Source organism: Ciconia boyciana, chromosome 2 (assembly GCF_034638445.1).
Source record: "Ciconia boyciana chromosome 2, ASM3463844v1, whole genome shotgun sequence".
Taxonomy (NCBI): Eukaryota; Metazoa; Chordata; class Aves; order Ciconiiformes; family Ciconiidae; genus Ciconia; species Ciconia boyciana.
The window spans coordinates 76,764,701-76,781,000 of NC_132935.1; the positions used below are offsets into that span (position 1 = coordinate 76,764,701).

General features: G+C 39.6%; 1 protein-coding gene across 7 annotated transcripts in view; it reads left to right on the forward strand.

Annotated features, from left to right (window-relative positions):
• COBL (cordon-bleu WH2 repeat protein) overlaps positions 1–16,300 on the forward strand; it is a 163,799-nt gene that overhangs the window by 128,233 nt on the left and 19,266 nt on the right. For all 7 annotated transcript variants that reach the window (XM_072853000.1, XM_072853002.1, XM_072853006.1 and 4 more), the window contains one exon: positions 9,265–9,577. In XM_072853000.1, the coding sequence (XP_072709101.1) occupies positions 9,265–9,577 (313 nt within the window). The remainder of the gene's footprint in view (positions 1–9,264; positions 9,578–16,300) is intronic.

Genomic DNA, 16,300 nt, shown 5'->3' on the forward strand with positions numbered 1-16,300 from the left:
TCCAAGCAGTGTCTCTCCTGGTAGATACTTCTGTTGACATCAGTGGACATCTTAACAGCTGTGAGAAATATGATAGCAGAGTAATCAAGTGCGAATGTGCAGTAAAATGTGTAACTAAACTCAGGAAAGAAGCATGCTTTTCTAGATTAAAATATTTCTAGAAATATAATTGCCAAAGTAAACCACCAGCCAAAGTATATTGAAAAGCCTGTTGTTGTTTGAACTTTGGAGAGGGAAGCAGGTATTCCATTGATCAGGAGGTCCAAGAGGAGTCAGTTAACGTACATCAAAAGAGGTCAGAGTAGAGCTTTGTGTCCTTATAGCACAGAGGTGTATGAAAATGTTTTCATATCTATATTTGGAGCTAGCTGCTGAAAATCTTCTGTGAAAGTATTTATGTTATTGGTGGTTTGGCTGAAGCATGTTTTGGCCAATTAAATGGAGTTATTTTGTGCCGTCCTAATTGTAAGTTAGACAGGTGGTTTGTGCATGAAACATTTAATTTTCTTAGGGCTCTCTCTGACTTCAGATGATACTATAGATACTATCCTATACAAAGATAGAAGGTGACGTAAGGGAGAATGATGAATGCACTGATGGAGGAACTGAAGGGCAACATCACAGATCTGAGTGGACTGAGGTGCTGTGAGGATGGATAAGAAACAAATCTACAGGAGTGATGAAATCCCATTTTGTTAACCAGCACTCCAGCCTGGAGTTCACTCTTAGCTTTTGGTATTAAGCAAAACCAGTATTTGTTGCCATTACTGCCTAGTAAGTCTGCATTATTAGGGAGGTACTAAAAATATTTGTTCTCATTTGTGCAGCAGTTCTCAATAGAAATGCTTATATGCCCAGGGCAAGTATACTTTGTCCCCATAAACAGAAAGCAACTGCTGAAATTTTTTTTATTTTTATGTGTGTAATACCTAATGGCTTCAGTAATAGATAGCTTATTACAGATTGACCTGATTCTCTTCCACACTTCCTACCTTTTAAGTCACTTTTAATCAGAAATTAATACACAACTGTGAGTGGAATGGTGTCTCTGTACTACGGAAAGAGCTCTTAAATCCCACAAGTGTGTGTGTATGTATGTGTATGTGTGTTTGGTTTAGGGTTGGGTTTTTTTGTCTCTTCTTTGCTGAGTTTGCTGGCAGCTAGTCTCTGGGGAAGGAAAGTATAATTACAATGCAAAAGTGTTTTATGTTTTTCTCCTCTGGATTATGCTAGAAATATGAAACTGTAGTAGAGATTTTACGGAATTGTTAACAGACAAACTAAGGAAGAGAATGAATTGATAAAACAGAGTGCACAGGAGGGAAAGATGGTGAAGTTTAAAAAGAAAAGTTGAGCAAATGGCCTTTTTTCTGTGGTCTTAAAAATCACCTAATAAAACATTGTTTTATTGCATAGGTGCACTAATCATTTCTGGTTTTAATCGTTACACCGCATACGCTTTTTAAGCATTTTTATAGAGTGTGTTCTCTAAGGTGGCTCATGAAAATCACCTTCACAGTCCATTTCTTTAGATTCTGCAGTGTGCTTGAATGGAAGCCGACCACCTCTGTAAAGGATGCAGATTGCCAAAATCTATCACTTAAGACTAATAATTCCCAGCAAAATGTGGAGAGTGGTTTATTTCTTCACCAGGCTCATTATACTGGGTAGTCTCTGGTTTTAGATCTAGATTTTCCTTTCCCGCAAAGGCTTCCAAAGAGCCTCATGATCGATCACGGCATGTTACCACTGTTACACATGGTGATTTATGAAGTGCAAGTCTGAAGCTATCTGTTATATGCTCTTAAATATATTTCCGTGTTATCCTGCTCCTCTAACCTACATTGTCTGCTTGTTCGTAGTCTTTTTGAACTGCACAGATTGGGCACACTGCTCCTCACACCTAAGTAAAGGACCAGGTAGAGCCAGGAAGGCACCTTGTGAGTCATTCTAGCTTGCTGTTAACTTCAGATAGTGAACACCAGGAACTGCTGTGAAAGTCTCCCCACCATACTTCATTGTGTATAAAAGGAAATGAACAACTCGCACTACTGACTCATTTTTTAAAATCTGTCCTTCTCCAAGCCGAGTGGCAATGTTCTCCAGTTAATCAAGGAAAGATCTACTATGACACACGATCCCTTTCCTCTCAAAGAGCATGTTGATCTTCATGTCGCTTTTGCGACATCTGATCCCTTCGAATAAGGAAGGCTGGTTACTGGCTATGGTGTGGACTTGTCAGAGCAGCAAAACAAGGCTTTTATAAAAGCAAGGAACTAGTAGGTTCAAGAGAGTGCCAAAAAGGAGAGGATGAAAAGCAGTTTAGCAACAGCAGCAGCATTCGAGGTCAAATGGGCTTTGCAGAGATCAGAGAGGCTTTTTCAGTCATTGAAGAAAGGATTGTGGGAAAGAAATGGGGATAATTAAGTCCAATATGTTAATTTTCCACTGTCTGAAAATCTGTATCAGTCCAGAAATTTTTCTTTGCTTGGTTGTTTGGCAGGTGGTAAAAATAAAGGTCTGAAATGGGAGAGGGTAGCAGACATTTACTTGAAGTGGTAGTTTCCTCTGAGTCTTTGAAGAGCCAGCAGACAGTCTTGCCTAGTGTTGTTTTGAGAAAGAGACTTCACAATAATTTTCAGCATAGGTTTGAAAGGAAAATCAAACATTAGCACACAGACCTTCACAATCGCTTGTACATGGAAAAAACAATGGAGGGACTGGGATACTCTTCAGTTCCCGCTCCCTGGCTTGATCCTATCTTGTATTGCCTTCGGTGTAGGAAACACCATTGCCAAAAAAAGCTTTTGTAAAAGTTACAATACCTTTGTGTTCCGATATCAACTAACAGCAGACAGTTTTAACCTCAAGGGAAGTGCTTAACTACCTCAAATTGGTAAGGCAGGTTAAATTAGTCCACATTGCATTTATTTTTCAACCATAGGAGAGTAGGTGTAGGTAGCTAAGTTAACTGTGATTAGCTTGGGATCGACTGTGGAAATGCTGAAGATTCACAGGGTGTATCTAATAATACTCCATAAGTACCTTTCTGATTATATGTATGGTGAGACGTCCTTTGTGAGTCTTTTAATTTTTGTTATTGGCTAGCATGTAAAGGAACGGATTTACTTCTCTTTGCAGATTTTGTGCAGTAAGAATGACTGCAATTAAAGAACCTGTTGGAAAACATGAGCGTGGGGTGTAAGACTAGGAAGGAGACTGAAAATATCTCATTATATGAGAACTGGGAGTCACATGCAGGACTGTGTGAGTCAGCAACGTGCCCTTACAGTGATGAAGCACTAACCACAGACTGGGTTGCACTAGCAAGAGCATAGCCAGCAGATCAAGGGAAGTGATTACTCCCCTTTACTTGGCTGCTGTGAAGCCACATCTGTGTCCATTGTCCAAAAGTAGGTTCAGTTTTGAGCTCTGTGGAACAAGATAGTGACAAACCAGAGCAGAGGAAGCAGGGTCTGGCAGAAGGCATTGAAGATATACATGAAGGTGCTGAGGCAACAGGGCTCGTTCACCCTGCAGAAGGGAAGTGTAAGGAGAATGTGAATGCTGTCTTGCATCTGAAGGAAAAGGAAGAACGAGCCAGACTCTTCTCTGAGATTCACTGCAAAAGGCTAAGGCTGCAACAGTGACAAGTTGCAGCTAGAAACATTTCAGTTTGGCATAAAAAGTGTTCTTTATGGGGAGAAGCATTAAACATTGTCCAGGGAATGATTTGTGATTTCCCAGAGAGGCTGTGAAGTCTCCATGCTTGGAGATTTTCAAAACTCAGCTGCTCAAGGTCCTGAGCAATCTCGTCTAAGCTGGAAGTTAGCTTTGCTTTGAGGAGGACATTGAACTAGGTGACCTCCAGAGGTTCTTTCCAAATTAAATTATTCTGTGATTCTATGACCTAAATGAGCTAAGCCAACATTAAGCTGCTCTACATCCTCATTTTGGAGGAGGGCTGGAGCTGCAAAGCATGGTTCCTCACCTCAGCATTTCCTAGCCTCACCTTCAGTTTCTGCAAGGCAGTTACAGGAATTGGGAAAGAAGGAGTGCCTTGGAGTTGGATCCGTTCCCCCACTCCCCCATGCTATTGTTAATGTGTAACAGGGGTCATTTACTTTCTCTTTGTTTCTTTTAATTTTAAAAAAAGTGAAAGTATGCATGTAGGCTCAAATATGCGAAGAAGCATATTGGATTAAAACAGTCTTAATTGCGATAAATAGAAGTCTGCCCATTCTGTCTTATGCTTTAACTGCTCACTGAATGGTTTTTAACACCTATCTCTACATAAAAGTTTTTGCTCGATGAGCAAATTGAGTAAAATGTAACCAGAACACATTGTACCTGTGTGAAAACTTTTAAGGTAATCCTGTGTTGTCCATTTTCATAATCGCTGTTTATCATTGCCATAATAAATGTTTTATTTTCCCATTTCTTCCACCAATCTTCTTCCAAGCGTATGAAAAAATGTACACTTTTTAATACTGGTCTTTTGTGATGGTCTAACTTTTTACTGCCAGTACAAATAATTAGAGCAGTGTTTCTTTCTCTTGCTAGAAGTTTTAAGTACTGTCAGTGAAATAATTATGTTGTAATTTGGGGATCATTATAGGAATTAATATTCTTTAACATCATGAAGTTTGTAATATTTTTTACAACTTCATTGTAATAGACCATTTGAACTACAGCAAAGCAATTTTAGTCCATGAAAATAAAGTTTTTTGGCAGTGGAACAAGTGATGAAAGAAATTGGAAAATAATTACGAACCTCTTAGCAAGAACTCAGAGGAATTAGAGGAACTCTGCATCTCTAAAACCATTATGAAGTTCAGTTTATTCGCCATGTAGGGGTTAAATCAACTGTTTCCTCTTTAAAAATGCTTTTGGATATACTGTTTATGCCATTATTGAATGTGACAGTAAACCACCAGCAGTGCTGTAAAACCAGAAGGTCACAGCACTTAGCGAACAGTTACAGTCTGACAAGACTTACGCTCTGTGCCCACTGGACTCAGAGGGAGTGATGGCTTGGACTTTGGTGACTGATTTTGTAAGTCTGGGTAGGATATGTGTCTTTTGAACACTTAGGTCTGACTCTAATCTCATTCAAAGTCGGTGGTGGTTATTTTCATAGTAGTAATCAAAGCGAGTGTTTTACTCATGGTAGTCTTCACCTATTGAATTAATTAGGTCTTCATTTCTGAAAGTGCTGATTAGCATTTAAACCAGGTGAGGTTTATCTGTCTCCCCATCATTGGCATTCTGTATGAGTAATGTGTACATATATGCGATAATCGAACTGCACAAGTGCAGATATGACTCCTCTAAACTCAGAGTTCAGTGTTTTCCTAATTACTTACAGCCTATTGAGATTAAAGCGACAAGATCTCTTTTGTGTTAAACAAGAAGCACACATTCTTTACTGATGAGCTACTCTCCTCTTTCCCTCTTGGTGATCACGGGCAACATTCCTGCAAACAGACGTCGCAGTCACCCCCCCAAGAAAGCCTGTGTAACTTGTGGTTGACCTAATTGTGCAGCAGCAGCAGTGCTGCTGCTAAGCAGGGGAGATCCCTGGTGTGGCACTCACTTGGGCTTTGCACAGTCCGCAACCTGGAGCAGGATGTAGGTAAGCGGCAATGCAGGGCATTGAGGGACACTCTCCAAGTTCACTTGTAGGTGAGATGTCCCACGGAGATTTCAGTATGACTTGTAGACCATGGGCAAAGTTCTATACCCCTTTCAATATCACACCCCACCTGAAGCCAGTGAACAGGGTCACATGTTACTGAAAAAAAGATCTTGGCATTGTTATGTATTTGGAAACACAGTCTTCTGAGGTACAGCAGTATTTCAGTAATGCGTTATCATCTGTAGCAATTGTTATTTGTGTGTCCAGTCCTGAAGTACTTGCTGAATATGCTGTCTTAACCTGGATGTGTCTACATGAGGTCTTGAAGATCAGAGCCCATACTGAAATCTTCTTAGTGTCATGGCAGAGAAGAGAGAAACAAATGTTGAGATTTTTCTTTATTCGACCAACAAATAACCTCAGTAGCTACCATCGTCGTGATCACACTGATTAGTGTGTGGTGGTTTTCTGCATGTGCACTCCCTCTGAGAAAAAATACGCAAAAATCACAAGGCAGAATCACATCTACTACTGCGCATTACCCAGTTTTCTGTGTAGAATTAGAAAATTTTTAAAGGTATTTTCTGACTCCTGGAGCCAAGACCACTCAGTAAAGTTGAGGTAGGCTTTTTTCATGTCATGTATCATTACCCAGTAATGCCCATCCATCTTCAGTTTGCACCAGTGGAGACTTAATCAAGCGTGTAGAAGGAAGAATAGATTCTTACTTAATCCATCCAAGGATGGCTCAGCTTTAAAACAGGAGTGTTTTAGTGCTGCTCTTAGCTGAAACAAGGTTGTTAACATGACACAGAACCATAGAAGTCATGTTTTATGTGTGTGCTTTCATGTTCAGACGAGTAGTAGTGGCAATCAAAACAGTTTGCCTCAGCCAGCAACTCTGTTCAGTGCCATGTATTAACTGTGTTAAAAATTAATGGATCTTCTTGGTGAAGATAAAAGATTAGGGAAGTGCTTTGGCAAACTGAAAGGCTTGAAGAAAGGGGGACATTTAGGTTTTGCTTGAGCACAGGGAATGTAATCGTTAAATAGGAAGATGTCTTTCTCTAGTTCCATGCTTCAGGATAAAACTGCTGTTGAATGGGGAGGTTCTTACACTGGACTGGATGATTCAGCTGCTGAGATCCAGACGTAACAGACAGGTTTTGATTTACACATGGACCCTGATAATAAGAGAATTGGTTTTCATTTTGTTTGTCAATATGTGGGAAGAATGGGCTGGGGGATGGAGATCCTGCCCTAAAGCAGCTTGCTGAATCACATCAGGGAGAGACTTGAGTGTTGTTATTACAGTAGGCAAGTAGGGCTGTGTGACCAAAAGGATCTAAATCCCTGAGCAGAAAGATGCAGGAAATCCTTGCAGGCAGGTGAGAAGAGGATGAGGAAGTGAGAGAGACAGCTAAGGAGGAAAAGCCTGCCATCCTTGTGTCAGGAACTGGAAGTAGGTACTTTGTTATAAATTGCTGTGTCAGCTATAGGGTGGAGGTCATTTATGGCGTCCTGGTGACAAGAGATGTGGCCTGTGTTATATAGAGGTCTCTTTGCATCAAGATATACTGCATTGTGCATTACTTCAAAATCTTCCCGTGTGCTTCCTCTTTTCAACTTCCGCTCTTTAAATTGATTTCTTTGCTATCCTACTTTGTTCTGTTTTTAACATATTGCAGCTTTTACTAGTGCTTTGGTGGTGTGTTGTTACTGGGGTTTTTTGTTTGAAAGCCAAGCAGGCCATATACTCTTACCTGTTTGTTTACTGTCTATTTTTGTGGGGTTTTATTACTTGGAGTTTAATATCAAATTATTCATATTTCTCTGTGATGTTGGTGTTTTCCTAACTGTAGCTCTGTCATGAGCATACTCTAATCCATTCAGTAGTGACACATACTTAGTTCCTGTAATTGCCATTTTTAGATGGAATGATCTCTTGGATTAAATCTGGAACCTAGAGCTAATGTTATAGAAAATAAGGTCAAAGAAATCAAGTAACATTACTTCCAAAGTCGCAATAGAGTCTTCGGATCATCTTCCATCATTAATATCGATGCTTGACAGCACTTACAACTTTAATCATGATTTGTAACCCTCTGAATTTTATTGCTTCTGCTGTCAGAAATCAATTTCAGTACTTAATGGCATCTTGTAACCTCAGTCAAGGAGAATGTTGGTTTGATTTTTATTTTAGTTTTACTCAAAGATTCACTGCTAAGCTACACCCTTACAAAATTATTTCTGTGGCATTTTTTAACAAAGTTGTTTTCAGTTCTCTGACTTAAAGAAAATACTTTTGTGTATACAGCATAATACAGGAGTATTTCTCTCCGTTGATCATTTTTATTGACCTGTAGTTTCTTGTATGCTTCAAAAAGTTGTAGATTCTGACCCTAAAAAGCAGTGAAGTGTATGTTTAATCTTAGTCACGCTTGTAGACCTGACACTTCTCATATAATTAACATCCACCACAAGTGTCTGCAGGATCAAACCATAAACTATTGTTTAATCTTGCTTTTGCTTACTGAGGTTGAAGAAGAGAAGGGAGCACACTTAAAATTCCAAATTAAACATTTAGATTAGTCTTTATTGATTCCTTTTGATCAAAAGAAGTGTGTTTGGGCTTGATTCTGTCTTTAGTCACTCAATAATTTCAGTCATTGAAATTATTGACCTTGTGACCAATAATTGCACACAACAATTGGTCACCAATGTGACCAATTAATGGCACAATTGCAGGATGGAGTCTAGAGTTGTACATTTCTTAAAGGAAATAACAAAATTGTATTTTTCACCAAAAAAAACCCCAAAACAAACACAAACCCAGGCAGCTCATAGGAACAAAACTAAAACAGAGTACGAAAAATTGTACTGTGTCTCATCGACTCTCAAAATTTGCAACTTTTAATAAACATGCAAAGGGCATATCCCTTGATCTCCTTTATAAATGACTAAACGTTGGAAAAGATTCTGCTTTAAGCATAGTAGTGTCTACTTTTCTGTACACTTATTAGTAGATTTTGTATGCTTTGGAAAAGAGACAGTTGTTATTCTCCCATTTAACGCATAGGAAATTGAAGGGTGGTAAAATGAAGTGACACCCAGTGGGCCAGCAATAGATTCAGTTTACCAATTCAGTGTCCTGACTGGGAAATGCTGCCCATTTTTACCTGTGTATAGACTTCTTATTGGTAATGTCATGATCTCTTTGGCAGCATGGAGGAGGAATAATGAGATTTAAAGCATTAACAAGAAATGAAGAAGCATTAACAAGAGTGATTTCTTGCACCACATCATTTAAACTTTGGTCTAATTCCCCAAGAAACTGTCCCTGGAAAGTTGTTTCTTCATAGAAGTAAGGCAACTGATTTGCTATGAAAGTTATAAAACCCAAACTCCGCAGGACAGGCATAGCAAACCACCTTTCTAAAAGCAAAGAAGGACAAAATTTTTGTCACTTTTCAAATCATCTCTATTCTATACATGAATATTGAGCTCCATCCTACTATTTCTAAGGTATTTCATGTGTTTTTTTCCAATTACAAAGGAATAGCTCTGTGTGTTTGATTTATGCACTGATGACTTTCAGCTAACTTTCCTTGCTATATTTCATTTAGAGAGCCTGCTGCCTGCACATGATAATGTTTATGTAGTGGATGACATGGTTCTGGAGCTACCAGAGGTGGAAGAAACGGCATCAGAAAGCAGCTGTTTTGCATCTGAGGACACCATGGAAGACTCGGGTGTTGTGAGCTCCCCATCTGACATTGTATCTTTGGATTCACAAAATGACAGTATGAAGTTGAGAGACATCAAGCTGGTCAATGGCTACGTGGACTCAGCTGAGGCAGATGTGATGTGTGGCACAGAGACGTGCCCTGTAAAGAACGCCTGCTGTGATAGGGTGGGATCTGACAGTGCTCCACAGAGGTAAAAATTTATTTGCAACCAGCTCTTGGAAAATATCTTGCATGTCCTCCTTGTAGGGAATCATTTAAGAAAACCAACTTCTACTTTCTTCTGCTCTTTCATAAACCAGTACCAATGCCAAGTGACTCCTCCCAGTGAAGAGCTCACTGCCAAATCCCCTCCAGTGACATACTTGTAGCAACAGGCAAAGGTCACTTTTCTGTTTGAACTTGTAGTTACATTCCTTGCAAAAGACTGCTGCCCTCCAGAGTTGATTTCTCCAAGAAGTCTGAAATAATTTTGTTACAGTTTGGTTTATTTTGTAGTTCTGATAGCATATGAAGTGCTTAAAATGTTACTATATATTGATCTAGAAAAATGACATGCAGGTCATAAAATGGAAAATTCATTAAATGGAAAAATCCAAGCCACTGAAAGCCAGGTGGAAAAGGATTGTATTCAGTGAAATTTGGGGATTGGTTTGTGGGTGTGTGCATACATATATATGTTCACCTAATGCTAACCTCCACTGGCGTTATACCTTGGGGGTTTTTTTCGGCGTATTTCCTTTTTTTTCCTTTTTTTTTTTTTTTTTTTGCATAAACAAACATTTTCCTGCAGTTTTTGCAAGAAAATACAAGAACCTGGAATTTAACTAGAAACTGCCTTCAAGCACAAGTGACTCTGACACTGTTTGTTTGCCAAAACTCACATAGTTGGTGGCAGGGCTGCAAAGGGAACCCAAAATTTATAGGACTTCGCAAATACAAACTGGCCAAACAGGAAGCTGTGCCTCCAGCAAGGAGGGTGGCCTGGTAATACTGACAGGGATCCGCTCTGTGTGATGCTGCAGAGTCATGGGACAGGGGCCAGAAATTCCTCTGAATTCTCAGTTGACACAAAGTCTGTGCTTTCTGGTCTCTCTCCATTCAGCTGCTAATCTGTAGCCCCTTCATAAGAGCATGTATCATGACCTAGTTATTTCCTTCCACACATTTCTGAGGGAGAACTTCATCTTGGATCATGCAGTGGGCGATAAATTAGGCCAAAATCAGTATTTAACCTATTGGAATGATCTCAGGGCTTTTCTTTATCCATCAGTATCAACGGGGACAAGATTAAGCCTCAATTAGATGCTTGCTCAACCATATATTTTTCTTGTGATTTGTCCTTTTACAGTTTCTTAGGTCCTGATGCAGTCTCTGTTTGGAGGATTAGATAGGCTAGTATAGTAACTGCAATTAACTTTGCAGACCTGATCCAAAAAAGCAACCCATTAATTTCAGTAGACTTAGATTGAGCCTTGTAAGATAACTAAGCAATCCCAACTTTCCTCAAAACGGAGGATCTAAACTGGTTAGGAAAACACACATGCACATTGCGTGGGGGTGGGAGAAGTTACCATAATGTTGAGCAAAGACATCAAAGCACAGCCCTGTAAGAACAACCCTAATCAGCAAAAAAACGTTTTGGACTTTTTGTGGTTTTTTAGTCAAATCAAAGATTGACCACAGGTCATTAAGTGACACAGTCCCTCTTGGAAGTCAGTGTTCTCTCCATCTTTCACTTCAGCCAAAGGCATATATTCTGTACGTTGCGTTGAGATTTACCTTTGCCACACAAAGACACAACATTTTTAATAGTTGGAACGAGTGCACATAGAAGAGACAATGGGACATTTCATAGGCTGGCCAGTAGGACTGCTGCTCAGGGGTCTTGCTGAGCCAAAGGAGTGGAAGCTGGAAGGAAAGTGTGGTGTACTGCCCATCACAGTCAGGGAGGTGATTGCTCCCCCTGCTCAGCTGCTGTGAGGCTAGTGCTGTAGTACCATGTCCAGTCTTGGGCCCCCAGTTCGAGAGAGATTGGCAAACTAGAGAGAGTCCAGGGGAGAGCCACGGAGAGGGCTGGGGTGCTGGAGCACACGAGGTACGAGGGGGAGGAGGCAACTGGGTTGTCTACCTTGCAAAAGCGATGTGGGTAAGGAGGGACCTGATTGCATTCTTTCCCTAAACAAAAGGACTATGAGGCTTCTCAAGGATACACAGTGAAAGGAAAGAGGCAACCGTCACCAGCTGCTGTAAAGGAAATGAATATAAGGAGGAAATTCCTCAAAATGGGAGCAGTTAAGCAGTAGAAGAGGTTGCCCAGAGAGGTCAAGGAATCTCCTTGCCTGGAGGTTCTCAGAATTCAGCCAGGCAAAGCCTTGGGCAGCCTGGTCTGGCTTTGAAATTAGCCCTGCTTGGAGCAGGAGGTTGGGATAGGCTTCCAACTTAATCTTTTCTGTGATTTTATCATGCTACATATTCTGTATTTATCTAATATGTCCATAGTTTAAAAAGAGTGGTTTTAGACTGAAGTGGGAGACAGTTATTGTTGTTTGGGGAGTGCAGTTATTTTTCATAAATTCTATTTATTTTTTAGGCTCTGGGACAGGAAAATTGCTTCATTTTCCTGTCCCAGACTTTCCTGTCCCAGACTCTGCTATACTTTAGGGTATAGCAGAAACTTAACATTTGTGATTTATTTTAATCTTATGTCAGCAACCACTTAGGTTGCCACAGCAGTGATGCTGATAGTAGTATCTTTTAAACTTTTATGCTCTGAATGTGCCAGTAATATTTGAAGTTCCAATTCCACTCCTAACCTCTGTTTGTAAACAAACCAGCTTTGAAAATTGTGCTCGTCTAAATCCTTTTGAGGTCAACTTGCTAAGTTTTCAAAAGCCACTTCCTAAGTCTAGAGGGAAGGAAAAAAAATAATGACTTTTTTTAAACCTGTTTGTATGAAATTCTTGTTTTAGTGGGATGTAAATCAATTCTGAGTACAATTTTGAGTACAGCCAAATTCGGAGAACATCAGTTTCAGCTTCCACTGTCAGAGCAGCTGCCACCCCACTAATAAAATCTGTTGGGAGCTCTGAGATTGTGTGTTGTTCTTGTGATGAACGGGCTACTTTCAGGACCAAACCAGCCTCCTAAATTCCCAGACAAGTCAAAGTGCAGTTCCTGTGAATAATTGATACCAAGCTATATAGAGTTTTAAATATGTTTCATAAGCTACAAAACTTAAAGGAAAATTTTACATGGAGTTTATTAATTCCTTTCTGTCTTCTTCTAGTCCCGTGTACCAAGATCTAACTAAATTCTAAAAGGAAGATAAGAACAAAGAAATTGGAAGAACATGTCGCTACTGTAAAGTAGCGGTGGTTAGCAGCAGTGAATAGGAGTCCTCCTTGAGTCTGAGCTCTGCTGAAGCCAGAAATTTTATTTAGTGACTAATTTGGCTGAAGCTTGGGAAAAAAACGTTAATAAGAATAATGGAAATATTTAGCTTGTCATTTTAAATTGTAAAGCTGACTAAACCTTGGGCTTTTCACCCGCTGAAATAACTAATTCCTAGGAATTTATAATGCTATATACTAAAATAATTTTGTACTCTCTGGGCTGTGAAAAGTACCCTTAAAGTGGAAGCAAATTATATTTGGAGTGTGAAGGGCTATAAAGAAAGTCCAAGTGGTATTTTTCACATGCACTGTGAAGGACTGCAGTGAAGAGCAGAATCAAGTCCACAGTTCTTAGCTAGGTTTGGTACAGAAGCTTAGCCTGCGCTCCAAGAGATCAAGAGTATTTTGCCATTTTGCTTACTTTGGTTAATTGTATGTTTAGTTTTAAATTCATTTTTCTTAGAGTTTCTGGAATTGTTTACTGGGTGGCCTGGGTGGTCTCTGTGTAGCTGAAATGCCTGATAGTATTGGAATATCACAGCAGGGTCTACACCTTACCCGCTGCTGAAGTCAAGGAAATTTGTGAGCATTTAAGGGGACAGTCTTAAACATGCAATAAGTTTGTCTGCACATAGCAGCATAATAGTATGGCTGGGTCAGAAATAGCACGTGCCACAGGCTTTGCACACACAGAAATTACAACCACAGCAGAGCTCAAATCTCATTCAGTTCCCCGAGCACAGAAACAGAAATTTCTAAAAGGAGGTCCCCAGATTCCACCGTTTCCAAGCTGGGCTCTTTCCTCCATGGTTTTGTTCTCCAGTACATGGGAGCAGCTTGCAAGTGCACTCTTTTTTGTTTTTTTGTTTTGTTTTGAGATTCTTGTTCAAGCAATCTTAATCCAAATACACATATTAATTAGCATGTACAATATGAAATCAAATGTCAAAACACTCCAGTTCTACCCTTGGCTCTGCCTTTAATGTGTTGAACCATCTTTGTCTCTCCGCCTCTGACATCCCCTTCAGGCACTGACTGGTGTTTTATGGTAAAAACCATAACGCAGCTATCATATCTCACAATATGTTCATACAGTGCCTGGTGGAGCAGAATCCAGACCTCAGCTGGAGGTGCCAAGGGCTAACACCATATTGACTACATGCAACATTTGGCTGTGAATGTTTTAATATTAACTGCTGACTGAACACTGTACTACATAGTTCTCTTTCTTCATATCCTTCCTTACGGTTGATTTCTTTGTGTTATGTATCTGTTCACCAAATTTTAATATATAGTGTTAAATGAGTAACAAGAAAACCACAGAGAAGCTGAAATGTTGCTTATGTAGCAGTAAGTACATCTCATGATCTCACAGTGTTGCAACTCTGTCCTCCCATACCCCCTCCTTTCCCATCCCTTGTATGGTGTCATCACGCAAGCTCCTAGGGGCAGGGATCAGTCAATTTTATATGCCTGTAAAGCATCATGCACACCTACTGTCTGGAGCTTTATAAATAATTACACATTAAAAATTATGTTAAAATAGTATTATTAGGGATGCTAGGTCACGCGCTTAAAGTTAAGTAACGTTAATATTAAGGCTGTCTGTGTAACCTTAGCTTCCCCCTTTAACCTTAATTCCAACCCCCCTTTTTGTGCAGTATGATAAAGCCTCTAGTTAAAGTGATCATACTCTATTTTGGTTTATTTTCTTTCTAAGTTTCAGAGCTCAATTAATAGAGCAGGTATACCACTGTTCACTCTCAGCTCAAATTCTCTTTTGGAGACGGGACTATTTAATTTCCTTTTGCTCTTTTTATCTTACTCATCACACTAGTATCCATGTGCCATGCAGACTTTAATTCATTTCTCTGCACAGTACTCATGTGAGATGAAAAGGTGAAGGAGAAGGAGAGATGATGCACGGAGTCAAGGCAGACCAGTGACCAGTTAGACCACACAGGACCCCTTTTTGTCAGAGGACTGAGCATTAAATAGCATTTCATGTATCAGAATGCAGCTCTCCTTTTCCTCCAAACTCTGTTCTTGGAAGACATTTAACCATTTTGGCTGAAATAAAATAATAGAATGATCGTGGGCATGATACAAGTTGTCGCATGTGGACTGCCACCTAGCAAAGATGCATAATTTCTTGAAGTTATAAGCAATCAAAATCAGGTGTTTAAAAGGGGTCTTAAGAGTGAGTGTTCCACCCGCCTCTCTCAGAGCAGGAAAAACACTTTAAAATACAAAATATTTTTTTAATTTTGAAAAGGTTTTAAATGTATTAAAATATTTAAAAAATAAAAGTATTTTAAAATGTAAAGGGAACTTGGCAATTGTAAAGCTAAATAAATACAGGCTTGTCTGGGACAAAAAGATAAAATACCTTCCAAAGGTCTGAAAGGGATTTTCCCCTCCCTTGGGTTTCTGTTTCAGTAGCCATGAGAGAGGAATATTTTTTCACGTACAGCTAGTGGAGGGCATAGGGTGGGGGTGGGGGAACCCCCCTGAGATTGGTTCATGTTGTGGGTCTGGACAGGGATAATCCCATTTCCTCCCTTGCTCTTGGGAGAATTTGTTACCTTTGGCTCTGGTTGGGGTAGTTGAAGCTACTGGGAGAAGAGTCCTCTTCATTACCAACCTGAGAAATACTCGCTGTTTGCTACAAAACTGTTAGAGTTTTGATGAGTTAGTTTAAAACAAAAGCTTGAAAGGATAGGGGTGGGTGAACTTGTTCTGCTTAATTTTCAACCCATTCAAATTCAAATGTTACAAGGTTTTGTATTCCACTTGGGAAGGACAGGAGGGAAAGACAGGTCAGCAGCTGGAGAGAATTCAGCGATGAAGCTGGTCAGAGGAAGAAAAAATATAATAGTGAGTGGCAGAAGGCAGGCAGGAAGGAAAGAGAAAAACTGTAATGAAAAATAGCAGTGTATGTATGTATTATATATACCTCTTTGTGCACAAATACGTTCTGTACAATTACATGTCACTTGTAACGATCTCTGAGAAATATAGGAAAGTTTTATTCTGTTGCTTATCTATAGGATAGGTTTTATTTTAGCTGGGTAGGCACATGTTTTACTCTTTTGAAAACAGAAATGTAGTTTCAAGAGGGAGGAAGGAGGAGAAAGGGTTAAAGCGACAGGGAGAACTTCAGGGATGAAAAATTACTTAATTAAGACCCAGATGTCTGACAGATTTGCAAGCCTCTGCTTCTTACATAGTTTTGCTAATTTCCTTCCTTATCTCTGTCTTTCCCTTTCCCCTTGTTCCAGAAAACTCTTTAAATTTGGATACTCTCATGCACTTTTTTGCTGGCAGATATTAATGGAAGGAAGATACTAATGATATTATGGTTAAGTAACAGATACTCACAGTCATTATAGAGCAAGAATCCAGATTAGCCTTTCTGTTAAACTCATCCACTGGAAAAATGCCGTATACTTTGGAGCTGTAGAATATTTTACACGTTAGGAAGCAACTTGGGTTGCTAAAGGTGTAGTGCTGGCTTCCAG